General features: G+C 37.1%; 1 protein-coding gene across 4 annotated transcripts in view; it reads right to left on the bottom strand.

Annotated features, from left to right (window-relative positions):
* The window catches only part of DNM3 (dynamin 3), a 579267-nt gene that overhangs the window by 61650 nt on the left and 490190 nt on the right, over positions 1–27427 (bottom strand). Inside the window, exon 17 of one of the 4 annotated variants that reach the window (XM_007165324.2) lies at positions 25702–25713. The exons of the other annotated variants lie outside the window; for them this stretch is intronic. Within the exon in view, the coding sequence (XP_007165386.1) occupies positions 25702–25713 (12 nt within the window). The remainder of the gene's footprint in view (positions 1–25701; positions 25714–27427) is intronic. 4 annotated transcript variants of the gene reach the window in all.

The raw sequence follows: 27427 nt of genomic DNA, 5'->3' as shown, positions 1-27427 counted from the left end.
TGGAATGGTATGAAAAATGTAAGCAACTTTATGATGTTATTACCATACCAAAAAGTCATAAAGGAGAACAGAAATGCCAAGTCAACTGCCACTAATCAAGTAGAAAGAAGATATTCTATAATAGCATTTATTATCCTCTTTGAAAAAAATGATAGAATGGTTAGTTGAAAGGTAAAATATAATACTCTCTGCCTGTTAGGTTTATCAAATTTGCACAATTTGAAAAAAACAATAGGTATTTTATTTTCAGAAATCGACACCAATTTAGCATTTTGTATGTATCACAGACACGCATCACACAATGTACATATTTACTGATTCATTTTAATGTTTTTTTTTCCTGCCTCTCCTCCTCCTTCTGGCCTCAGGATGAGTTATTTATATACATGTGGATTTGGTGCTTTTCTGTTTCTAACTCTCCACAGTATAGCAATCCTCTTCATAAATCACTGTATCATTAAAATGATTGTGCATAACCACTTAATTCAGAAAAATAAATCCTGGAGGCAAAATTACTCTTTGGCCAGACTAACTTAAATAACATGTATATTCTTTAGAAGCTTAGTGAACACTGTTTTCATTTATTCCATTCTAGTGAATTCAACTCAGGGGATGAACCTTTGGGATTTTTAAAAAATCTTAATTTAGAAAATGGCTATTTGTAATATATCACTGTATAAATATTACCTCAATGTGAAATTCAGAACAGAATATTTCATAATTATTTTCTTATTAAAATGATATAAAATTAATGACAACTAGGTCAAGACTATATCAGACCACAACCAGTTGACTAAAGATGGATCACTTACTCTGAAGCAAACTAGGAAAGGAAAATGAGTACCACTGACCATAAAAGCCATTTCTGTACCTGCACAGAACATAATAATAGCAGCAGCAATCACTTACTGAGAACTTCTAAGTGCCAGGAACTGAACTAAGGGCTTTACTGATTTTATTTTCTCATTTAGTCATTACAATAATCCTTGAGGGGTGTGTGTTTCCTAATTTGCATATGAGGAAACTGAGGCTCACACAGATTCAATAATTTGTCTAAGTGTGTAAGCCAGGATTCAAAATGCTTGCACCATTAGAAAATAGTGAATACACTTTTAAATGGATGACCAAATATGTAGTGGAGGAATTGGTAGAGTATCCAAGAAGGGAAAAAGTCTAGAGAAGTGAGAAGGGAGAACTGATCTTCCCAGGCATGTCTCTGGGGTCAGGAACCCTTGATATTGGGAGTGGAGTATTGGAAGGTTACCCAGAAAGTGTGACACCTTAGCTAATACAAATTACATTATTCATTTATTGAAAATGCTACTGGGAAGATGGGGAGGTTGGGTAGGGCTGATAGCACCTCTCCAGAATTTGAATTTACCATTTGCCAGCTCTGTGAAACTGGGTAAGTTATTTAATCTCTCCAAGTAGTGGTCTCTTCTACCACAAAATGGAAATAAGAACTGCAACCCATAAATATTTGTTGAGAGGACTGAATGAGATTTTTAAAACACCAGCACAATGCCTGACACATATCTAGGCATTAAACAAATGTTACTTCCCTCTTCTCTCTTGTACTTACATAAGTTTTACAGACATTTTCATATGTTAAACGGATTATTACTAAGCTTTTTCCCAGCTTTTCAAATTTTGGGGTTTCTATTTTCTGTTATTTTTCTGGTTTGCATTCGTTATGGTAAACAAAATATTCTACACATAGATGTGTGACAAATTTTGGTAGACTCTGGACTTGAGTCTTGGCTCTACCATTTACCTAACCAATGATATTTACATGTTAATTCATCAACAGTCAAGCTAATTCCATTGTCTTTGTAGGTGATCTATTCTGGCTTCTTTTAAGATCTCTTTGTCTTATAGTTTCATTATGATGCACCTAAGTGTATACTTATTATCATTATTATTTAATTCTATTTAGGACTTGCTGTGCTTTCTGAATCTGAGAATTGGTGGACTTCAACAATTTTAGGAAATTCTCTGTCTTCCTGCCTTTCTCTTTCTCCTCTCTCTCTTTTTCTCTCTCTCTCCTCCCATCTCCCTCAATATACTTCTAGTATACAGAATTGGATTAACCATAATTCTTGGTTCATGGTACACTTTCATCATTGGTCAATGTATAAATCAATTTTATTTATTTACTTAGATTTTAAATTAGTTATTTTTATAATGTAATTAGCACCTGTGAATCCATTACCCAAAACAAAAGCTAGTACTTTTTAAATAACTGCATCTACTCATAGGGGACATTCCACCAACTCATCTCCCTGTCTCTGTCACCCAAGTTAACCATCTGTGAAAACAACCATCATTCCCTTACTTTCCTTTCATTATTGTTTTATTGCATCTATATGTAGTTTTAAAGAGTTCTTTTTATCAGTTATTTTAATTTCATAAAAGGAATACACTATACATAATTTTTAAAATTTACATTGCTAATTCATGCATACTATTACATGTACTGTAGTTCACTTGTTTGGGATGCTGTATAGTACTCCACTGTGAAAATATACTACGATTTATTCATTTCCCCTTCTACTGATGGCCATTTAGATTGTTCCAGATTTTCATTATTATAAACAGTGCTATTGTGAATATTCTGCTATTCCTTTTTTGAATACTGCCTTTTCGCCATTCTCTGCTTCCTTCTAGAACTCTGATTAGACACATGTTAGACCTACTCAATCTATGATCTCAGTTTTTTTCTTTGTGGGTTTTATTCTGGTCTGAACTTTATTTTGGTCGGTGTATTCATGTCACTACAGATTTTCCAGTTCACTAATTCTTTATTCAGTTATATCTAATTTGTTTCTTTGAAACTTTTGATTGAATTTTACAGTTCAATGATTGTATTTCATTTCTAGAAGTTACTCCTTCCACCCCACCAATCTGCTTGCTCTTTCTTGCTTATACTTACAAGCTTCTCTTTTACTTCTTAAACATATTAAACATTTAAATTTATTTCTGTGCCTAATAACTCCAATCTCTTTTCTTAATGGTCTGATTTCCCTGTCTGTTGTTTCTCTTGGTTCTCAGTAGTGGCTTGTTTCCTTATGTCATTCCTTTCTTTGTTCCTTGTGAACTATTCATTTTCCTTGGAACTCTATCTGAGGGAGTTATTTAAGAGCTGGGTTAAACTTGCATTTTTCCAGAGATGATTTATGTTTGCTTCTGCTAATTTCTCTGGGGTACTACTAACCCAGGAAAATTAAATTCTGTATTTGAGGTTTTCCACAACACACATGTAATGTCAATTCAGACCTTACACTCAAATGAGGGCAGGTTTGGTGCTATACAGTCTAAAGGCAGATCACCACCACCACTGTCCTTCCGTTTAGTGCCAAGGTCAATAAAGGATCATTTCCTTGCTTCACCCTTCTGGACACTGGGTCTATTTCTAGTTATGCTCTTATACTAAGGTTGCCGGGGTTTTTTTTGTAATACCAGCCTGTATGACAGTCTCTTGTTAGATTCCTTAGAAATGGTAATGTCCTAAGCTTTACACCTGTTCCCCAGGCCTTCTTTGGCCACCATGATGAAGGCTCAGGATCTCTAGTTTGGGTGAAACCCTCAGAATGAAAACCAGTTCTAGTATTTGCTCACCTCCCAGGTTTCTTGCTTTTACCTTATTTTATGGTCTTTGTGAATTCTTTCCTTCAATCCATTTGGCAATGCATTTAAAAACAAATTTTATGTATTACATTCAGCATTTTAACTATAATTGTGTTGGGGTGTCCATCAGGGTATCTGGTCTGTTTGCCATTCTGTTTAAAATAGAAGTCTGTCTGTCCCCATTTCAACATTCATTTTCTATTGCAACAGTTTCTTAGTCTCCAGTCCTATATCTTAATAGATTAGATATACTAATACTCACTCCTAGTATAACACTCTTATTAAATATAAAGATGATCCCATGTTTAAATTTCTTTAATGACTGCATAGTGCTCTTAGGATAAAGTCCAAACTCCTGCCCATGGCATACAAAACCCAGCAAGATTTGTCCTCTGTCTACTTCCCCTGCTTCTCAGCCTCCTTTGTACCTCGTCATTCAAACTTCATGCAGTCATAGCCATCTACCTTTGGTTCCCCCAGTATATTCTCATTCCTCTGAATTTTTACTTATACTGTTCCTCTGTCCGGGATCTACTCCCTTTTCCCCAGCCTTCTCCCAGATTCTTACTTGTACCCTTCAAAACTCATCTCAAAAGTCACTTTCTTGGGCTCCCCTGGTAGCACAGTGGTTGAGAGTCTGCCTGCTAATTCAGGGGACACTGGTTCGAGCCCTGGTCTGGGAAGATCCCACATGCCGCGGAGCAACTAGGCCCGTGAGCCACAAATACTGAGCCTGCGCGTCTGGAGCCTGTGCTCCGCAACAAGAGAGGCCGCGACAGTGAGAGGCCCGCGCACCGCGATGAAGAGTGGCCCCCGCTTGCTGCAGCTAGAGAAAGCCCTAGCACAGAAACAAGGACCCAACATAGCAATCAATCAATCAATAAAATAAATAAATCTTTAAAAAAAAAAAAAAAAGTCACTTTCTTTTCAAAGCATTTTCTGATCCACATCCTTGCTTGTCAGGAAAACATAATTAGGCACCTCTCATCTATGCTCTCTAACAGAAATATTACCGTGATGATCATAAAAGGTGATGATAAATGACTTTCTTATCAGCCTCCCTTACGAGGGTGGGAGCTCTTTGAGAAGAGGAATTCTTTCATGCTTTATACCCAGCACCAAACATAGCCGGATGCGTGGAAGGGGCTAACTAAATGTCTGTGGGATGAATCAGTGAACCAATTGGGTACAGCTACACTTACAAGTTTGGTAAATGTGATGAGGAAGACTTATTCTAATGGATAACAGGGTGTGTGTGTGTGTGTGTGTGTGTGTGTGTGTGTGTGTGTGTGTATGGGTGCGCGCGTGCATGTGCGCGCTTGCTGTGCGATTTAGATTATCTGCTCTTTAAAATTATCTGCATAATTTCCAACTTCCCATCAATAAAGAAAACTGAGAGCTAACTTTCCATTCACTCTGCCCTACAGAGTTTGAAATACTTGACTTATTGCCATCGTACCCCAAATGTGTTTGGGGCTAAATTAATAGGGAGAAAAGCCATTAGTTCACTTAGGAAACCTTTAACTCGCAAGTGTCAGAGAACTGCTTGGCTTCAAACATTATTTTCTTTAGCATAATCAATTTCCCTTTCCAAAGGAACCTCAAATAAGAAAGCAATATACAGCTGAAAAAGTACTTTTAGAGAAACAAACATTTTTAAAGGTCATGAAACTAAAGCTTTGTGTTGAATTTTTTTCTATGAAATGGAGAGATAACTGTTAGGGTCTCAGGCTAACTCCTCTGAAACTCCCGGAAAGGGAATTCTTATTCCCTCTATGCATACAATAATGTTTTTTTTTTTCCTAAGGTATATTTTAAAAGGATGCCAGTTTAGCAAAAACTCTAGGCACATCTGATTTGGACATGAGACCTTACATGTTAGTCATCAACAGACAATGGATTAAAACCTTTATTGGGCTATAAAATGTGAAGTATTCTGAAAGCCTTTGGTATTAGTGTATTTAGAGGAAAATAATTAAAAGAATGTCAATGTTTTCATAAAAATAAATTTCGTGATATGTTTACATGTATCCTTTTGTGTACACACAGACACACACACACACACAGGCAATGGAATTAGAATTCTGATGGCTATTTTTCTCAAAATTTAAACCATCATCCATTAATATTTTGAAGCAATTCCTAGTCTATTTCTAGTTTGAGCTGAGTCCATCATAAAAACACTGTGAGAAAGGAAACAAACTGCATAGATTCCATTTGGCAAATCAGGGGCCTGTAGATCTGACTGTGGTTCAGCCTCTGGCGCCATCAGTTGGGCTCAAAATCAAAAGCTGTGGAAGGAGGTAATTAGCAGGCACTCTAGACCACTCAGCTGGCATCAGCAGGCTTCTTATAGCCACTGGGAAAGTGGGTGGGAAGGGGTTCAGAAATATTCTCTAAAATAATATTGTTCCTTTAGAATACATGATTGCAATTATAGGGCTATTTTTATGGAGAAAAAGTTAACTTTGATTAACGTTCATATTGACACATTTGTTAAGGTGTCAATATTTAATTAGAAAGTTCAACTACTAGCAAGGACAATCATTACAGTGTCATATACAATAAGAACACGACAGTAGAAGTCAACATCATCTAACCCACACACGAAGGTAAAAAGGTAAGGTCACCTGGGCATAGCGACCACCACCAATTCTTGGTGAAAAGGGGTGCAATTCCCCATTTCGTTAATTCCAGCAGAAATTAAACCAAGGAGAGGCATTTTGCCAAAGCAATGAAAATATAACTATGCAGGTCACATTCAGAGGATAGAGTCCTCTGAATCTTGCCTGATCAGGCTGTTGATTTCTTAAACCTGAGTGTTAAACGGAAAGAAATTGGCTACGTTCAAGCCACTCGATTTGGCTATAGACGTGATTATTTACAGATGAAGGCGAAGCAGCCCTGAAGTGAACAGAAGATCGGAAGACTGTGTTCCAAATTGACCAGCTGAAGGAAAGTTTATATTTTAAAAAAACAATCACTTGGTCAGTGACTCATGGGGAAAGACTTCTTAAGCTTTCTTCAGGGAAACCCCAGTAAATAACATGTGTAATAAAATGGAGATGGTGTTGTCTGTTTTGTTGGGCCGTTCAGTCCACATAACAAACCTTTTGGCAAAAAAAGGAACATTCTGAACCCGATTCTCTCTGGGAAACCCCTAAACAGCAAGAACTACTGTGGCTTCCTTACAGTTTTACAGAATATTTTGTATCTCAGACTTGCATGTGAAATAAAAACTTGGAAGAAATGTGGAAAAAAATCTGCTTTTTGTTATAGGGTTGAGGATTTTTCAGTTGGTTGCTTCCATGATTCACACTGCACTCCACTGCTCTGAAACTCAAAACCACATATCATAAAAAGCAGCACTGGCTCGAGTTAATTCTTCCTGCTTTGTCCCTAGGAGAACCAAAAGCTCGAAGTGTGGCCCACATGACACACAAGAGAAATGAATGAAAAATTCTCGGCCTGCTTCAATTTCCTGGAATATGGTGTAAATCATGTGCTTTAAAAGAGATCTGGAGTTCTACTTTTTTCTAATGTGGGGTTTAACTGACATAATCTATAACAGTTTCAGTTCCTCTCTTTTTAATTAGCAAAAGCTTTTGGAATTTTGTTGTTTTTGGTCTCTAAGAACATCGTGCAAGGAAAAAAACAAGGTTGAACAAAATAAAATGTGTTTCTAAATGATTAAAGAAAACCCTGTCTGTTGGGGATAGGAATGGTCAAAGTTCTCTATTCCCCAACCCCCTGCCCAGAATGCTTTGTTCAAGCCACATGGTGTCTAATCAGCATGTCTTTAGATTATTTTATGTTAATTAAAATTATGGTTAGTTTCTGAGGTTAATGTATACATGTACATGTGGCTTCAAAGGCTTCCCAAATTACTGGCTGAGCTCCCTTGCCTTGGGCAGGCCTGATCTGTGATAAAACTGACCACATTAAACCAAGTTTATTGCTATGGAGTTTTTTAACTCAATGTAGAAAATACATTTTGCAGGTCTCTTAAAGAATTTCCTTTGAAACCACTCTCTCAGGATCTCAAAAGAGGAAAAGGGGCAGAAAAGAAGAAGAAATGTAAATGGAAAATAACAAAGGAATTGGCTCATATCAGGAAAAAAAAAAACCAAACAGCTTTACAGATTACTGAGAGGCAACAAATGAAGGACAGAACAAGACTGTAATAGATCACAACTTCTACAACATGCTTGCTTTTATTTTTAACTAGAGAAATGTTGCAATGCATTGATTGAATGAGAGGAAACCCTACCCGCCCAAACAATGAGAAATGATTAATACTATATATTCTAATTTATTTTTCACTTTTTGTCATACAGATGGTAGAACTCATGCCGAGTGCTCAATGTTTGTCAGAGACTGTAATTAGGAAAAGCTCCTAAGAGTGGTCAGCATAAGCCTTAATGGTCAAAGCTGCAGAGAAGCCCAGTGAGAGTTGGGCAGGGGACCTGTATGGGAGATGGGAACAAACAAACAGAAGTTGGGACCAGCAATGGGGACAGAGTGGTGCTTCCTCTGAGAAGAGGAGGCTGTCAACCCACAACTTATAAGGAAATGTGTTAACCTATATCTGATTCTGATGACATACTAAATTCCCAGAATAAATCTAACCCCAAAGATTTGGAAGGGGCATATTTTTCATTTACATCATCATCTATTCCTTAAAACTCTTCTTGGTTCAGGCCCTCACATCCTCTCTCCTTGACTACTATGAGAATCTCCTGACGGGTCTCCTGGCTCCCATTAAATTTATCCTTCACACTGCTGCTAGACTAAACAGTCTAAAACACCACTCTGACCTTTCATAGTTTCTCGATGGCACAGGATGAAGTACACTATCCTCAGTGACTTGATCCCCTGCCTGCTGTGAGGGCAGCAGTCCTGCCACGCCTGACCTCAACAGTTAGGTGTTGCCCATTAGCATGCCTTCCCCTCCCTTCCCACAGGTTACTGGGTGCTCCTTAGGAGCCACTGAACCCTGAATATACCTTTTATCACCCTCTATTGTAAGTTTCTGTCAGACAGTGAGCTCCTTAAGGAGAGAACTCATGGACCTAGTAATTTTTGTATTCTTGACACCTGGCAAGTGCTCGATAAAGGTTTAGTGAACTGAACTGATGTGAAATGAGAGAAACAATAAATCACATCAAACTACAACAGACAGGACAAGCAGGAATGATGTATAAAAGAAGGCTGGCTCTCAGGTTGCCCTCACCTATCGGAGACTAGGAAGTTACCTGGGGAAGTCTAGGCAAGTACACTGGCTCCCTAAAGTTAGGGGGAAGATTCAGGAAGCTATTGCCTTGAAATCTGGCTGAACACCAAGTGTTTGCTGTACCTCTGGGTGCTTTGACCCCTAAGCATAGCATGCAAAGACTACTTCAGACTGCAGTACTTTGATGGAGCAGATAACCTGCCAGGCCAGGGCACCATTCATTTCTCAGCAGATGACAATCTAATGCTAACAACAGGTCAAGGGCAAGAGTGATTGACAGAGGTGAAGTTCTAAGGCAATATAAGCCACTGCAAATGTCTAGAAACAGACTGGTGGAAACATAGATGGAAACAGATAATACAGTTTGAGTTAACATTTTCAAGAATAGCATCACCCTGTCCTTGTCTTACAAGGGCAGCAAATGCAAACTTTCAATACTGTCAGAAGTCAGGAAGGAAATTTAGTTAAAGGTAGACTCCAAAGTGATACCAAGAATGGAATAGTCTTTTACACATTGAAAAGGAACAACTTAACAACCAAAATATTTCACAACCAGAGGTTATTCTCAACTCTCCTTTGAAATCAATCAAACTTTATTTTCTATTTAGAAAAACAAGTGTCAATGAACATCATGGGCAAACTTGGCAGGGTACAAAGTGTGGAAATCACCAAAAGAGGGAAAATGTGGACATACCTTTTAACAAGTTAATATTATTTAGCAGAACAGTTCTAATAAGCAAAAGGTAAAAGAAAGAAAGAAAAAACGAAAACTATAAACCTGTACAAATAAACTTTCTGCTGTTTATGTGTGTCAAGTTCAGATCCACTTTCACTCTGGACTTAAAACCAAAATTAAGTACTAGTTATACACTTCGGCTCATCTGGAAAACTCCCTGGAAATTTTCAGAGCTTCTTAGCACAGAAGTACAAAGAGATATGGTAATGACTTCCCTGAACAAACAAATATACAGAAAAGAGTGAGCTAGTTTGAGCTCTCAGGCACACCCGGTGGCGGCTCTGATCCTGCGCCATGAAGAAATGTATTGGGCCTCTCTAGATCTTCCTTCCAGTCTGGGGACTGCCAACGGTCATTTTCAACGAGGAAAAGTAATGATTCCTCACCATCAGTGTCAGAGCTGTGAACAGAATCCGTTCACAGCCTCTCTAGCTACTGGCAAACTGATTTGCTATTGCTCACAGCTGACAGGGACTTGGGATGGGGTGTGATGAGAAAGCTGAAATTTCTGGTAAACCTGGGCTTAGGGCACGATTCTTAACATTACATCAATATACCTCACAGTAGAATCAAAGGCTATGAGTGTAAAAATCTTCCTCGATGTGACAGAAGGGAAATATTAATAGCGTTTGCACCTTGCACAATGGCTGCTGTTAGTACCTACAGTAGTAATTCTAAAACTTTGGATGCTATAAAATTACCCTGGCAGCTTATTTAAAAATGCATATTCCCAGGTGACATCCTCAAATATTCAAATTCAGAAGACTTGGGAGTGGCCCAGGAGTTTGCATTTTTAATGAGAAACTTGGGGGTGTCTGGTGCAGGTCAGATGGACCATGCTGAGAGTCAGAGGCTGCTCCTGGTCCTGCTGCCTACTCTGCAACAGCGTTCCCCATCAAACAAGATGATGTTTTTAAAAGTGGGGGGGGGGATGGGGAGGTTATTTGATAAGTTCAAGAATTGCAGTGAAACACATTTACATGTTTCTTTATTCCAGGACTCTCAAATTTTAAAAAATGCGAATGTACTCTGTGTCTCACCAGAAGAGAGACAAAGAATACAATGTAACCAAAACATTTTTAATCATCAAAACACTTCCTTCTCCTTTAAATAGGCTGAGCATACTTTGGGAAATGCTGCTACTCAATATATAGAACTTTCATGTAAGAATACATAAAAGCAGAGAACTACTGAGTAGGATAATCCGTAATACCTAGACGGAGATGGTTTATATTCGGGCATATGAGAATACCCTGGAGCAAAGATGAGGCTATGAACAAATTCTGAAGGTAAAAGCCAAGCAGTAGCTCAGCAATAGTAGCCCAACTGATGCTTTTCAGGGCGTTAGCAATAGCAAGCCTTTGGTAAATAGTAAGCTCAGAAAAGGGATGATATTTGGAGAAAGAGGATGGTATTGGGAGTCAGCGCAACTAGTGGGTCCAGAACCATAGCACTTTAACAAAGCTTAAAAAACCATGTGAGTACAAAAAACAATATTGAAGACAGCCAACACCTTTTGAGAATTGACTTTATTCCTGGCACTGTTCTACATACATCACAAGTATTATTAGCTTACTTGGTCATTGTGAGGTAGAGATTATCATCAAGCTCCATTTAACAAATGAAGAGAGAGGCTCTGAGCAGCTTGCACAAAGTCACCCCACTATTAAGTGGCAGAGCTGGGATTTCAGCTCACACTGGAGCTTTAAAACTCTGCACTTCTTTGTTGCCCTAATCAGGAGGGTCAATAGGTTTCAGTTAAAGGAAACTATTTGAGAAGAAGGGATTTTTTTTTTTTTTAAGCGAAAGGCAGATGATCAAATTGGCAAGGATTAAATATGAAGGTAAAAGAAAATTGTAATACTCATTGTAGGTTACGGTTAGGTGAGATGTTAGGAATGTGAATCACTCTAGCTTTGAGGCAAGTAATCAAAAACTCTGTAATTATTCATTCCCTTTGATAGCAATTCCACTTCTACAAGTCTACCCTAAGGAAATAATCAGAAATGAATACGAGGAATCATGCACTAAGATGTTTACTCTAAATTTACATACAATAATAAAAATTATATTGAAATTGAGTATGTACATCAGAAAGTTCATGAACTCTAAATTCAAAACTGGGTTTGAATTAAATCCTGACTCCTTCACTTATTAGATATGTGATCTTTGGTTAGTTTGCAAACTTTACTAAGCCTCATGTTCTTCATCTCTAGAATGGAGAAGATAGTGTTTACTTTACAGCAGGGATTCTCAACAGCAGTACTATTGACATTTTAAGCAGGATAATTCTTTGCTGTACAGGGCTGTCCTGTGCCTTATAGGATGTTTAGTAGCATCCCTGGCCTCTACCCACTAGATGCCAGTACCACCCCCCAACCCAACTGTGACAGTCACAAATGTCTCTAGACATTGCCAAATGCCCCCAGCTGAGAAGCACTGCCTTACAGGACTGTTGTGAGGATTAAATGAACTAATTTAAAGATATCTAGTGGCGAAGGGAAAGAGAGAAATACACAGTTTTTGAATGGGGAACCAGGTAGAAGAAAGAAAAGTCTATATATCTATAGACAAAGACATAGATAGAGATTATCTATCTATCTATCTATCTATCTATCTATCTATCTATCTATCTATCTATCTAGAGAAGAAAAGGCCAGTAGGAGAGAGAATAAAAATCCAAGACATGGAAATAACTGATAAAGCAAAGCCCCAAATATATGCTGAAGGGATGGCCTTGTCAAAGAAGAGGAACATCCTCTGACCTGGGAGTACAGAAAGAAAGGATGAAGAAATGAAAGAATTCTGAGGATTTTCCTTTTTATAGTAATGCTATTATCCCCATTTTGAGAAAAATTAAGACATAAAAAGTTCTCTTTCTCAGGGTACAAAATATGTTGATAGAGTTGGGAATAAAACACAATTAACTTATACATACTGGAAAAAAAAAACCCTAGTAATTTATTTCATTAGCATTTTATTGTGCCTAGCCCTAAAGAATGAGGTGTGTAAATAGTCTGGCAAAGTAAAAAATTTAATGTACATGGGAGTAATTTCAGGTGAATGAATCATGGTGACCAAGCTAATGGCTAGAGGTTTTGGAAGCTACTTCTGCCTGTGTCACTAACTTTCCTTATCTATTCTTACTTTTCCCCTGATTTCCCTCCTTTGCACTTTCACCTACTTCTTCCCTCAAAACTCTATGTCTAAGGTCACAGTGTGTGACTTGTTTCTTCCATCATTTATGTCCATTCATTGAATCATTGCACAAATATTTACTCACTACCTATTATGTCCCAAGTTCTAGGGATATAATAAGTTAACAGAACCACAGAGGGGATCTTGTCTTCATAGAGTCTGAAGTATAGTTAAGAAGACAGACAATAAACAAATAATAAACCAATAAATGTAACACAGAAGAATATCACACAAATCAACCAATATACAAAATGCTGTTCTGCCAAATTTCTGCCTAATGTTCCCTGTCTAGTACTTAAAATTTAAATACTGCTTTTTCACGATTTGGGAGGCCTTTCTATTTAGTAGCAGTTGTAATACACTGTCTTTGTTAAAGAACTATTCCTGGACCACAACCACCATGTCATTATGTCATTTTATAGAATCCAAGCTGAAATTAATTAATTAATTTTACTTTTTGGTCATGCCACGAGGCATGTGGGATCTTAGTTCCCTGACCAGGGATCGAACCTGCCCCTCTGCATTGGAAGCACGTAGTCTTAACCACTGGACCGCCCGGGAAGTCCCCAAGCTGAAATTTAGATGTCTGCCACTCTCTGATGTGACATTTGTATTCTAAAAATCCATAATACTATAATCTTTATACTTCTGTCCCTCTGTAATTCATTATAACTATAACCCTCTCAGCACTTCACATGAATTGGAAATGTAAAATTGTTAATAGCCTTCATAAAACTTGGCTTCTATAACCGACTTCAGTAATTTTGTCACATTTTAAGAAAATCAAAGTATCAAAGTTATGCTTCAATGCTTGACAAACTCTACCTTTATATGGGCTGAGCAAATTTATATGACTGGCTTTATCTTTGGGTCTGGATGTTGCCATCTTAAAGTGACTTAAAAAAATCTTTATTGGCAGACAATACATTCCATACCTTACCCAAAAAAAGTTTCTGCTTACAATCCATGAGTTGGATTGTTGGACCACATGGAAAGGGAACAATAAGCTTAGGTTAGAACATTAGAAACGTTTTTCTTGATAAAGACTCAGATTTTAACCATACTTTACTGAGTCTCTTTTTATGTCTCGTTCTAATGCTCAAATATAGAAAGATTTTGACTTTTTTTTCTGTTTTCATGGAATTCCAATTTTGAAATAGGCTTTTAGTGGTAGCACATAAAAGTTATCCAAATTTATAAAAATTGGGCTTTTCTTTTTGTTTGTTTTTTAAATTTTATTCATTTATTTATTGGCTGTTTTGGGTCTTCATTGCTGCACGTGGGCTTTCTCTAGTTGCGGTGAGCTGGGGGCTACGCTTTGTTGCGGTGTGCGGGCTTCTTATTGTGGTAGCTTCTCTTGTTGTGGAGCACAGACTCTAGCAGTACGGGCTTCAGTAGTTGTGGCACATGGGTTCTAGAGCACTGGCTCAGTAGTTGTGGCGCACAGGCTTAGTTGCTCCGCGGCATGTGGGATCTTCCCGGACCAGGGCTCGAACCCGTGTCCCCTGCATTGGCAGGCAGACTCTTAACCACTGAGCCAGTGGGGACGTCCCAGGCTTTTCTTATTTAATGAAAGACATATGTTCACAAAAAAGTGTTGGTGAAGGCAATTCTTTGTTACACTCACAGTCCTTGACCTCATACCACTTGTCTAGGTATATAAGCTCAAGTTTGAAAATCTTTTCAGTTATTGTCACACTTTCTAAGGCAACCTATCAAATCAAAGGGTAAGGAATATTTTTCATGTGAAGCAGATACTGCTGAAGCATAATGGGAAGTGTAAAGTGCTTATAAACCAGAGTTTGTAGTCTGAACAGATTCCAGTTCTTCAACCAATTTTAGGTGAATTTGACTCAGTTAATGAAGGTTATAGGTCCAAATCTTCATAGGCTAAATTGGGTATGAGAGGTCCTTGCATACTTATTTCAAGCTAGGTCAGGGTTTATCAACTTCAACACTATTGACACGTATGACTAAATAATTCTTTATTGAGGAGGCTATCCTGTAAATAATAGGATATTGGCTTCCACCCACTATATTTCAGAAGTATCTCCCCAGTCCAACAATCAAAAATGTCTCCAGACATTGTCAAATGTACCTGGGGAGCAAAATCACCCCTAGTTGAGAATGACTGATCTAAGTGGAAACAGTACTTTTTTCCAATTTCTTACTTGAGGGAATAATTGCAGTGATAGAAAAATTTCAACAAGCTGATCCTTTTTTAAAGCTCTATTTTGCTCTTTGTATCAAATTGTCATTTTTTTTTGCCCAATTCCTTTAAGTGTCACTAATTCTTCCTTTGAAGCCATGTGACACAAAATGAGAAAATTTGAGACTAATGGCTAATTACTTCAAAGAGGAAAATGAAAATGTCCAAATTAGAACCTTTCTTCAATTAAAACTTGGTCAATAATAATAATTTTTGCTGAAGAATGTGTGTTGTCGCTATGTAAAGGTGGTCTTTAGTGTTCCATTTTGCGTTAAATCCCCAAATAACACTAGCCTTTTCTATTTTAGGGCTGATTCAATCAGTTGGCATGTAATTGAATACACCTTCTAAATTCTTATTTAAATACTATTCTGTTTTCATTTTAGAACTTTTACTAGATTCTGCTTATCCCAATAATTAAGGGAAATGCATTCCTAATTCTGGACTAAAATAGCATGTATCAAGTTGAGGCAAACAAAATGCAAATGCTTTAGAAAAAGAACATGGTTTTAAGTTAAAATATGTTAGTCCTTTTTATCATTTCTTAAAAACTAGAGTCCTGAGTGACTTATTTTAGGTTTTGTTCTGGGATACTTGCCTACCTGCTCCATCCATTTAGAATGCTTAATTTTTAATATGCAAGTGTATGGCTTCCATGTAGTAATTATCATTACCAACTGGGTTCAGGCATACACTCACCTGGCCTTCTTCTAGCTTCCTACAAATTGCCTCATACTCACTTGCTCAGTCTACCTAAAAGTTACTGCTCTCTCCCCAACTTCCCCCCATACACTTTCTGTATAAATTTTTTTCTTATCTTATTGTATTTCTAAGTTTATAAAGATAATACATGAGTGTTGTAACAAGTTAACATATGGATGTCTAAAGAGGTTAAAAATAATTCCTAACTTTTCTTCAAACCCATTTCCTACACCTTTCTCTATGCTCTTATAAACACATACAGAAACATGTATGTGTACATATGTACGTGTATACATACACACACACACACACACACACACACACCCCTGTTCTTTCTCAGTCTCCTTTACTGATTTCTCCTTTTCTGTTATCTTTCTAAAGAATAGATAATTCTGTCCTCAGCTCTCTTCTTTTTGCTTCTATACTTTGCTTCTTTCTCCTTAGGTGCCAAGATTTTAAATATCTAACAACTTCTAAATCTCTGTCTAAAGGCCTCTCCTCTGAGCTTAGATTTATATATTTATCTGCCTAGAAGACATCTCCATTGGGATGTTTAAATAGACATTCAAATATTTGATTCTGCCCTCCAAGGTACCTGGTAAGATGGTACTTCCTGCCCGTTTGAATTTAGGTGCGGCCATGTGGCTTGCTTTGGACAATGAAAAGGGTACAGAAATTACATGTCACATTCAGATAGAAGCATTAACAGTCAGTGTATTACTCTCCACCCATTTCCTCTGCCATGGTGATCAGTAATAATCCTATCAGCTTGAGTCCTGAAGTGGGAATAACAAGGAACAGAGTCCCAGGCAGCTTGAGATGCACATGCAGCATGAGCAAGAAATAAATTTTGTAGTTTGCAGCCACCAGACTTTGTGGAGTATTTGTTGCAGCAGTATAACTTAACCTATCCTGACTAACCACCGATGTGTATTAGGATCCCAAATTTAACATGGTCAGAATGAAACGACCCACTCCATTTTCTCCTTTCCCCATCTTACTCATTTTATTAAATGGCACTAACACACACCCATCATCCAAGATCCAATAATCTTTTTTTATTTTACTCTTTCTCTCACTTTCCAAATCCAGTCCATCAGTAAATCTTAAAGGTGTGGCTCTACTACCAAAATGTATCCCGAATCCAACTACTTCTCACTATTGCCACTACTGTGACCCTAACCCAAGCCATCATCATCTCTCCTCTGCACTGACTCAGCAGCCTCCCCATTTTCCCTCTAAACACCAATTCTCTCTTTAATCTTTATTACTGTTTTTTCTTATTGATTTCTTAGAACTCTTTAATTTTGGCAAAGATATTAATTCTTTACCTTCCATATGTGTTGCAAATGTTTTCTCCAATTTTAACTTTTTTTTTTACCCTGTTTATTTTTTAGAGTCAGATTAAGTCACTGGCTTTTATTACCATCAGCCTTAGTCTCTTTGTGCTTAAGTATGGTACAGAGGGACCAGATACTTTATACCTCTAAACCTTTCAGTTCTTGTTCAAACTGGAGGTGTCTGGTAGGGAGCTAGCAACACAGAGTAAATAGTCAAAGGTCAACATAACTCTCTGAAACCAAAAGGATGATTTTTCCCCTCAAGGGGAGTATTTCTTAGTAGGGACCCTAATGCTAATCCTAGTACTTCAATTGTCATCTGTTTTTCAACTTTCAGATTATACATTTTGTTACATAAATGAATGGATTCAAGGCAAATGAATCAACTTTTAAATTTAAAATTTACAGAATTCTTTTCATTAGCCTAATATTATATGTTTTCATCTTTAAATCTCAATTAGATTTTTTTAAATAGTGGAAGATCAAGGGCCAGATATTAGGCCACGGAATGGCTGATAATCCTTAGATAATATACATTATTTGTACATTATGCACAACTCAGTCATAGAGGGCGATAGTGCTGACAGTTACAAAACTGCAACTTCAGGAAGAATGATTGGTCCAGGAAGATGGGGAGGCTGGATACTATGGAATTTGAGCAGTTGAAACAATGACACTATTTGAGACTCATAGGCAACGGGGGGAATGTGAGCGTTCAGAGACTCATAACATGGTCCTTCAACAATATGTAATTCAGTGAGGAAAACAACATATTTGCACAGGCAGGGTGAAGGGAAAGGAGTTGACAAAATCTGTGTATTAATTAAAAAAATAATAATAAACAAGATTATATAATTATGCCAAGTTTATAGTCTCAGATGATTAATTTCCACTATTTACTTATATTATCTTTTACTTTCCTGTAAAGTTTAATCCATTTATGTAATATATCTCTCCTTCTGAATACTATTTTCATCATTTTATATTTGTTTCTTTCTCACCTTCCTCCATTTAAATATCTTCCTCTTTTTCATTTTTCTGTGTGTTTTAAAATCTTTTTTTGAAAATTGCACAAAAGACAGTTATTAAGAAAATGAGAAAATGACATGGGAACAAAATTTAAAATTGCCCATACAATTAACATTTTGGTGTGTATCTTCTCAGGATTTCTGTGTGTAAATATATACATATAAATATCATCCTCTACAAAATTTTAAAGCAAAAATGGGATTATGTTATTCATGGTGATTTTTTTCAGTTAATTTATCATGAAAATTTCCATTGCAATTGATATATTTATATCTTTATATACATATATAAAATATATATATCTTTATTTTTAAAAATTTGCTTCATAGCATTTCATTGATGTACCACACATTACTCACCCAGTTATCTATGATGGATATTGATACAGTTTTTAAACATTGGTAATTATGAAAAATGTTTCCAAATAATTTTTGAACAAATACCTTTGCACAACTATCAAATTATTTGATAAAAATAAATTTTTAGAAGTGGAATGGCTTGACCAAAAGGTTGGCACATAACCAAGGCATTTGATGCACATCACCAAACTGGTCGCCCTCCAGGAAGGCTGTGTGTATACTCTGCCACATGTAGCAGTACATAAGAAGGACAGCTTCCTCATTACCACCTATCATGACCATTCTTTCACATTTCTCATGATCTGAAGCTCAAAAATGATGTTTGGGGCTTCCCTGGTGGTGCAGTGGTTAAGAGTCTGCCTGCCAATGCAGGGGACATGGGTTCGAGCCCTGGTCCAGGAAGATCCCACATGCCGAGGAACAACTAAGCCAGTGTGCCACAACTACTGAGCCTGTGCTCTAGAGCCTGTGAGCCACAACTACTGAGCCCACGTGCCACAACTACTGAAGCCCACGTGCCTAGAGCCTGTGTTCCGCAACAAGAGAAGCCACTGCAATGAGAAGCCCGCACACCGCAACGAAGACCCAATGCAGCCAAAAATAAATAAATAAATAATTATTTTTAAAAAAAGGATGTCTGGACAGCTATTTTAATTTACAATTCCTGGTTGCTAGTGAAATTGAAACTTTTTCTCATCTAGTTATCAGTCTTTTTACTTTCTGTTTTTTGGTCTTAAATGATTATGTCTATTGATTGGCTGGTTTTTGTTATGTTTTAAATGAACTGAATAGAAACAATTCTATTTTGAGGACATTTAATCCTTTGTATGTCATACATACTGCAAATATTTTATGAATTTGTCATTTGCCTTTTAACTGTTTACTAACTTTTGTCCCATACAAGAGCTTTAAATTTGCATGTAGTTTAAGCTTGCGTTTCTTTTCCTATTTTCTAATTCATTAATTTTTACTTTAATCATTAATTTCTTTCTTTCCTTAGTTTTTTTCTCTCCTTCCGACCTTTTAAGTTTATTTACTTCTATTAAAATAAGAATTCTATTTAAAGTTATTAATTTTTCTCTGTGAATAACACTGGGTATATTTTATAATATTTCCTGTATAGTATTTTCATTGTTATTATATTTCAAATAGTCTGTAAATTAAGCATTGATTTCCATTTGGATCCATTCTTGGAGTGTATTTTTTCATTTCTAAGTAGATAGGTTTTCACATTTAAAGTTTGCTATGTAGGGCTTCCCTGGTGGCGCAGTGGTTAAGAATCTGCCTGCCAATGCAGGGGACACGGGTTTGAGCCCTGGTCTGGGAAGATGCCACATGCCGTGGAGCAACTAAGCCCGCACGCCACAGCTACTGACCCTGCGCTCTAGAGCCTGTGAGCCACAACTAATGAGCCCGCAAGCCACAGCTACTGAAGCCCGCATGCCTAGAGCCCGTGCTTCACAACAAGAGAAGCCACTGCAATGAGAAACCCGTGCACCGCAAGGAAGAGTAGCCCCCACTCACCGCAACTAGAGAAAGCTGGCGTGCAGCAGCGAAGACCCAAGGCAGACAAAAACAAATAAATAAATTTATTTTAAAAAATTAAAAAAATAAAGTTTGCTATGTGTCTCTAGTTTTCTAAAGCTTATTAGATACCCAATATTTATATATATTTTAAATATACACATACATATCTTTTGAATCCACCTTTTTTCTTATACCAATCACATTTTTTTTTTTCATTTTGTTTTTTGCCCAGCTGATCTGGTAAAGATAGGGAGAAGGATTTTAAACTCTCATAACTACAGTGATTCTGTATGATTTCACTGTACAGTGTGATAACCACATTACGATAAATTAGCAAAAGAAATAAATTTCTACTTTTTTGATTAAAAATGCTTCTGTGAGGGCTTAAATTTCAAAATAAAACTTATCACAATGAAACTTCTAAAATCATACTTGATGACAACATGTTTTCATAACAGAATCATAAAGAATTCCTTTTATTTTGGGGCAGTCTTAAACCAATTCCTTTGAAAAATATCATAGGGCATACAAAAAGATGTCTAAAATATTGTGAGAAAAAATATGTCAAAAAAGCTACAACATAAGACATCATTATTCTCTTATTTCTCATTAACTAGAGAGAAGTCACTTCTTTTTAGATACAATAGGGAAAATAAAAATATAAAACAAGCCCCAAACATCCTTCAGAGGTCCCTGTCCTATCACCCACTGTGAGCTTTCTAAACAGCAGATCAATTCTTGCTTCCTTATAGAGTCTATTTGGCAAGATTCATAAATTTGGGAACACAATATGGATTCCACCTCATTTATCAAAGCTTTTTGCCTTCAATTGAACTATCCTTTTTTCTGACTGTTTAAAATTAAAGTTGGGGGTTCAAAAACTAAGCATTCATTAGCAACGCTCTTTTAAGACTGGTTTGCCAAAAAAGAACCAAAGGCTTATTGGTGTTGCAGTGATTGAAACAGACAATTCATTTTTATATGCACATAGAACTAAAATAACACTTTGAGGCCAGTGAGTTTTTATCTTTTCTTTTAACTTTAATGGTATTCTTATTAGTTTATGCATAAATTAAGGGAACCAGATGGGCTCTCCTTAAATCCCAGGGAAATACATTCACTAAACTTCTTTAGGAAAATCAAGGAAAGAATGTACATTATTCAAAGAAAATAAATAACCCTAATGGAGTTGACTATACCTAAACTACATACAATGTTCTTTCAGTCATTTTAAATACTAGAGAGGAAATATATTGGGTTGAGCAAAAAGCTCGTTCGGGTTTTTCCGTAAGATGTTATACCTTCTGACACTGTACTGTCTGCTCCTTCATCTACCAAGATTTTAACACACAACATCAATAAGACATTTCCAGGTTTGATAATGGATTTTCAGTGCCTACTTTTACTCTCTCACATATGACCAATTTAGGAGTTAAAGATCTGGCATAAGAGGCAAAACAAATTAACATGGATTTAACATCTGTGTTCTTCAGTGTAATATATTTTGGTGACATTCGATTTGGCACACTCTGTCTTTGCAAATGATGGCCAGAATCCAATGGATTACCAAATCAGTACTTTAGGTAATAATTATTTTTCCCACTAATGGAGACTGACAATGTACACTTGTCTTGCTGAATGTGTTAGAAAATTACTAGACAAAGTGTTTTTTAAATGTTGTTAAAACAGGTGTTCAAATCAGATTTTCTTTCCTTCTTCTTTTCTTAAATATCAAAGCCCTCTACTCTCTATAAATTACTGCATTTAACCTAACTGGAACTTAGTAAAAGCTTAGTTGTTGTTGTTTTTTTTTTTTTTCCTCAAAAGTCACTCTTTTTTTTTTTTTTTTTTTAATAAATTTATTTATTTATTTATTTATTTTAGGCTGTGTTAGGGCTTTGTTTCTGTGCGAGGGCTTTTTCTAGTTGCAGCGAGCGGGGGCCACTCTTCATCGCGGTGTGCTGGCCTCTCACTATCGCGGCCTCTCTTGTTGCGGAGCACGGGCTCCAGACGCGCAGGCTCAGTAGTTGTGGCTCACGGGCCCAGTTGCTCCGCGGCATGTGGGATCTTCCCAGACCAGGGCTCAAACCCGTGTCCCCTGCATTGGCAGGCAGATTCTCAACCACTGCACCACCAGGGAAGCCCAAGCTTAGTTATTTTTAACATGGCATGTTTTTAACATGTTTTAGCATGTTTCAGTTCTATTTCTCCTTTTCAAATGCTCCTCTCCAATCAAGGCAGTCAACTTCATATTTTTGCTGGGGGGCATACAAGAATCCTTTAGTTTTTAAAACTAAAGTTTTTAGACTAAAATTAAGTAAGGTGATAGTAAATTTCTCTTTTAAATGTAATAAAAGATTCATAAGAGAGTAAATGTAGCATTTCTGTATAACTTAAAATTTCTTGAAGTATTCATTTCTGAACCTAGGGTTCTTTTCAGTTTTCATTTGTGTTTCTGTACCAACATCATTAAGAAATTTGAGAGTTTTTATTATAGTATTTTATTCTTTATATTTTAAGGGCTTTTTCTACCTTCAATTTGCCTAATATATCAAAGATACTTAACTGAAACTCAAAGTCTTTAACAAAAAAATAACACTAAATGTTTATTAAATTTCTAGACATGCCTACCAAGCAAGGGCATCAAATTAAAGAAGGAAATTAAATGTCTTCTCTCTAGGACAAAGCATGGAGATTACTTTTTACCTGAAGGCCTCAGTTCTGAAAATGACATTCTGATTTACATTTGTGTTTAACCAGCCAACCAAACAAGGTCTAGGGAAACCCCTCTAAGGAGGAGACAGACTCTACCCGAAGCAACTTAGGATATCACTATGCCAATAGAAAAACATTTGCAAAGGAAAAATAAGTAATGGGCCTGGAAGGAAAAAAAAAATTTTCCTGAGCAACTGTGATCTCCTCACAAAAGGAAAATTTGCTTTTTAAGGACAAATAAAATACATATAATTGTTCAAGGAAGAATGTGACCCTTGGTGTTTTGCCCCATCACGCAGTTATGATATAAATCTGTGTGTCTCTTGTAGAAGTTTTTTCTTTCTGGGAGTTTAGAGAATTAGCTCCCACACTCTAAGCATAATCTAAAGGTGGATGAAGCAGATCAATTTAGCTGTCATTGAGAACATGAATAGTAGGGTTGCTCCACACACCTTATAATATACGTGTGTGTATGTATATGTGTGTATGTGCACTATACTTAATGTATGTAGGAAGATTAATTCATTCATCCTGCTCATCTAAAGAAACATTAATTGAGCAGGCTTCATTCTCTTTAGTGTCTGGTTAGTTATCATAAATAATGAAATACCATTCACTAAATAAACAATTAGCCTTTGTGAGTCTGAAATGAGTCACCTTTTATAGCTGGCTCATGTATATGGCAGGCAACAAGTCAGGTATGTTGCCTTGGGGACAACTCAGACAAGCATTCTAGCATGAGAGGGAAAAGCGAATCTCATATTCTCCTTTTGAAGACTCCAGATCTATACTCTGGAGATAGCACAGCTTGTATTCCAGTGTTTTCCATTTATACTGAAATTCTAAGCTAAAGGAAAATAGCATGCAGATGTGCTGCTTGTGATTTGAGGAGGCTCTTTTGTGCCAGAGTCCATGGTCAGTATAATGATCATATTTTAAAAGTATTAGCCTTCTATTTTTTCACAAACTATTACTTATTCATAATATAAGCAACTAAGAATTAAGGCATAGGGGCAATAAACATCAGCCCCTCCAAAGCAGCTGCTCTTTAATTAAAAATCAAAGCAGTTAAGTGCTTGCATCTTTGGCACTCTTCAACCAACACTCTAACTGGCACCCAAATATCTCCCACAGCATTGTACCAAGTGTTTACACTGCAGACGGGGGCTCCAGGTGCCAGGAGACCCTGGAAGGCCTTCTGCATCATCCGAGAGGTAGCCTTGAGGAGTAGCAGCTTAGAATGTTTGAGTTTTATTGCTCATTGTATAATTATTTGAAAAATCAGTAAATTCTGTTAAACTGAACATTTTATTACCCAGAAGAACTTGACCAAGCAAGACACAACAAACGGATGACTCCTATTATGAAGAAGAGTTTTCTTTGGGGAATTTTACAAATGCTTTTAAGTCATCAATGAATCACTAGTGAAAGAGGCAAATCATAAATGCTTTTTGAATGGCCTAAGGGTTAGCACCTCCCTAAAATGTCAGCAGCTGATTCCCTCATCCTCAGCATGTACAGGCTTGCTATTAGTGCACTCACATAGCTCAGGCTATTTAAACGATTAAGAGATGCAGCACATGCAATTCTAGACAGCGACTCAGTGTAACGTAAGTGACCAGGATCAGAGATACTTACTATTCAAGAATCAAAATACATTATATGGTATAAGAACTAAAATTTTGTCCAAATGTTTTTTCCAATAGTGGTATATTAGTTAGAAATATTATCTTTTACTTTGTAGAAGAAATCTTTAATTGATTTCATAAGTTACCTTCTGTTTTAAAAAGTAAACTATTAGTGGGCTGAGTTCGCCCCTCTGGTCCTTCACAAATGTCTATCTTGTACTTTTCTTATATTATTTTTAACTTTATTAAATATTATTACTTGGGTCATAAGCAATTATAGCAAGATATAAATTTATAAAGTGACACATTTTCAACACCAGCCATCTCTATCACCTTATTCCATAATAGCACATTCCATCAAATTAAACTCCAAGATTTCCCACATTTGTTTTAAATTCTATATGTATGGCTTATGAATAGCAATTTTGATGAATTCCAGCTGGTTTAAATATGCAGGCAGACCCTTTATAACAGAATCCGTTCAATTCTTATTGTATTCAATGAGGCCTATTTTAAGTGGGCCACCTGGTAGGATAAAGCACTAATAATTCTCCACAGCAAAAAAAAGAAAAACAAATCACCCTGCTAAACTTAAGACCATCTTCCCCAACTACATTACTATTACATACCTAATATAAGTGAGAAGTAGTTCTAATCTTCTGGAAAAGTTGAATTAAAGTTTTAACAATCTAGCCACCCTATGAACTACTAAATTACTCATTTACCTATTATAACAACATTAAAATAATTTCCACCATTTGTGTGCGTTGCCTGGTTTCACAAATCTATCATACACATTTCAGTCTCCCCCTCCATTCCCCACACCCTCCTGTTTCCATCCAGCTGGAATACATCAAGGGTGCAGAAGCCAAGGCAAATGTTGACCCCACCCTCCTCCATCCATTTTAAGGCACCTTCAAAGCCAGAGCACTGATCTAGCTCAGTTTCACCAGCAAAGCCAGCCATCCTGCTATTTAAGACACCAGTTTGGGGTTTTTATAACTACACATTAACATGAGAGCTTTGATTTTTGGTCAAAAACTTCAGCTGCACTGAGTTTCATCAGACTGTCTTCCCCTTTCTGCAGAAGAGTCCTCATTATTAAATCTTCATAATCTTTGCTCTCAGTGTTGCTCTCTTTCCTTATAATAACAACCTCTGAACTGTCCAATAACCAACCCTGAGGAACATAATATTTCCCTTCCGAAAGGTCAAAAATGAACAGCCATGATGGTAGTCCAAGCTCTGTTTTCTCTGACATTTGCACACCCTCTATCATTTGTGCACTGTCACAGACATCGGTCATTTCAAAGTGCACAGAAACACTCTCGCCAAGGCACATGAGGGAGGGGAGTGGGGGCTGGAGAGAGAGGAGCTGCAGTAGGACAAAGAACTTACTTTGTTGTTCCCCTGTGCATGTAGCCGCAAGGAAAAAGAAACAAAAAAGAAATATGTTAAACATAAATTTATTTTAAAATCATGAGATTTTTCATGCTAGAGCAAAATCCAAACAAATAACTTAGCTCTTCACTGACATCCCATTCATACACATACAGCGCCCAAAGCTCATGGACAAGTCAGAGATTCTGCTTATATTAAGTGAAATCATACATTTATAACTGTAGAAAATTATGACAGAGATTTCCCCCTTTCTTTCTACTTGAAATACTTGAAGTATGGGAACCTGGCCAAAAAGCATTGGTTTGAATTGGTAATAAGTGAACTGTTAGCATGAAAGGCAAAGTATTTAGTATGTCAGCTTGCCCTTTCCTGACAGCCCCTCCTCCAACGTGCCAAGCAGTGGAAAATTTCATCAGCCAATGCATTTTTAAACAAACACTGCATCCTTGGTTTCAAAGAAGGTGGGGGAAAAAAAAAATGAGTAGAGGAAAAGAGTGGGTGGCTCTGGGGAGACAGGGTAAGCAGACCAAGTTACGACCTCCATCTGTACCATTCCTTTACTTCGTAAATTATGACTTTTGTCTTGGGTTGGCATGGGAAGCGAAAACTGTATAGTGGGGATGCAGCCAAAATAAACACTGGTCCACATTCAAGAAAATGGGTCTGGAAAGGTTAGTCACAAAAATGTAGTCATTTCTAAAAGGGACACTCTGGATAGAGACACAGAGAGCCGCCAGCCACAGGCGGCAGGCAAATGGCTCTCCTGTTTCAAACTGGAGCTGCAGGAGTATGATTTATATCAAACAATTTAACTCACATATGGCTTAAAAAAATAAAACGGTGATTCATTGCTCCCAGGGCAGCCCAAGTCCTTGCAAGGTCAGATCCTGTGAGGGAGACGTGATGGGATATGGGCAGGGAACAGATCTGAACTCTTCTCACAAGGGGCCCAGAAGGAATTTCTCTCTCTGCTGAGATGCAGAGTGGAAGAGAGCTGCAAGTGAAGTGTGTGCATCTGTGGAGGAGCCTGAGCACGGGTGGAGTAACAGGTTGAGCTGGAGATCTGGCATTTAGTTTTAAGAGAGGAAGTGTGTGTGGGGAAGTAATACATACAAAAATTTTCTGGAGAGCAGTAAGGGAACCATCACAGGAGAGTATATTTTCTAGAAAACAATGCTAATTGGTTACTGGGGAAATGTCTAATTCAAGGACCATCGAGGCCATCATATTTAATAAAAGCATAAATTTAAAGACACTGGTAAAATAGTGTAGAGAAGCTTCTTGACATTGTGAGTTGCCGTGATATAACCGTTAACATCACTGGCTTATGTGAGACATAAATAACGGTACAAGAATGAATGAAATTGGGGGAGAAAAAGAGTCTTTTGTAAAAGAATATGCCAGTGGTTCAATAAGGCAATAAAGATCCCCAAAGAGAATTTTATCAGGAGTAAAATATTTTTTAGAGAATAATGGGACCTCGGTTCTCCAAAGAAGTGCAGTATTGCTGAAAATACCTCAAACAGATGGGGTTTATTGCATTCCACAGCAGTGCAGCTTTTGATCTACCAAATAAGTTTCAGGAGTTCAACCAAGTATTTTTGCACATTAGGGAATGACTGGCTTCCCTGCTCGGTGGCAGATGGTTCTGTTTGTAGTGGCAACAGTGATGTCACAGAGTAGGGGGCCTTAATCCTTAAATATGAGAAACATACAAGTGGAG

This window comes from Balaenoptera acutorostrata, chromosome 1 (assembly GCF_949987535.1).
Source record: "Balaenoptera acutorostrata chromosome 1, mBalAcu1.1, whole genome shotgun sequence".
In the NCBI taxonomy this organism is placed as follows: domain Eukaryota; kingdom Metazoa; phylum Chordata; class Mammalia; order Artiodactyla; family Balaenopteridae; genus Balaenoptera; species Balaenoptera acutorostrata.
Note: the sequence above shows the minus strand (reverse complement) of the source record. Positions and strands in the feature narration are given on the sequence as shown.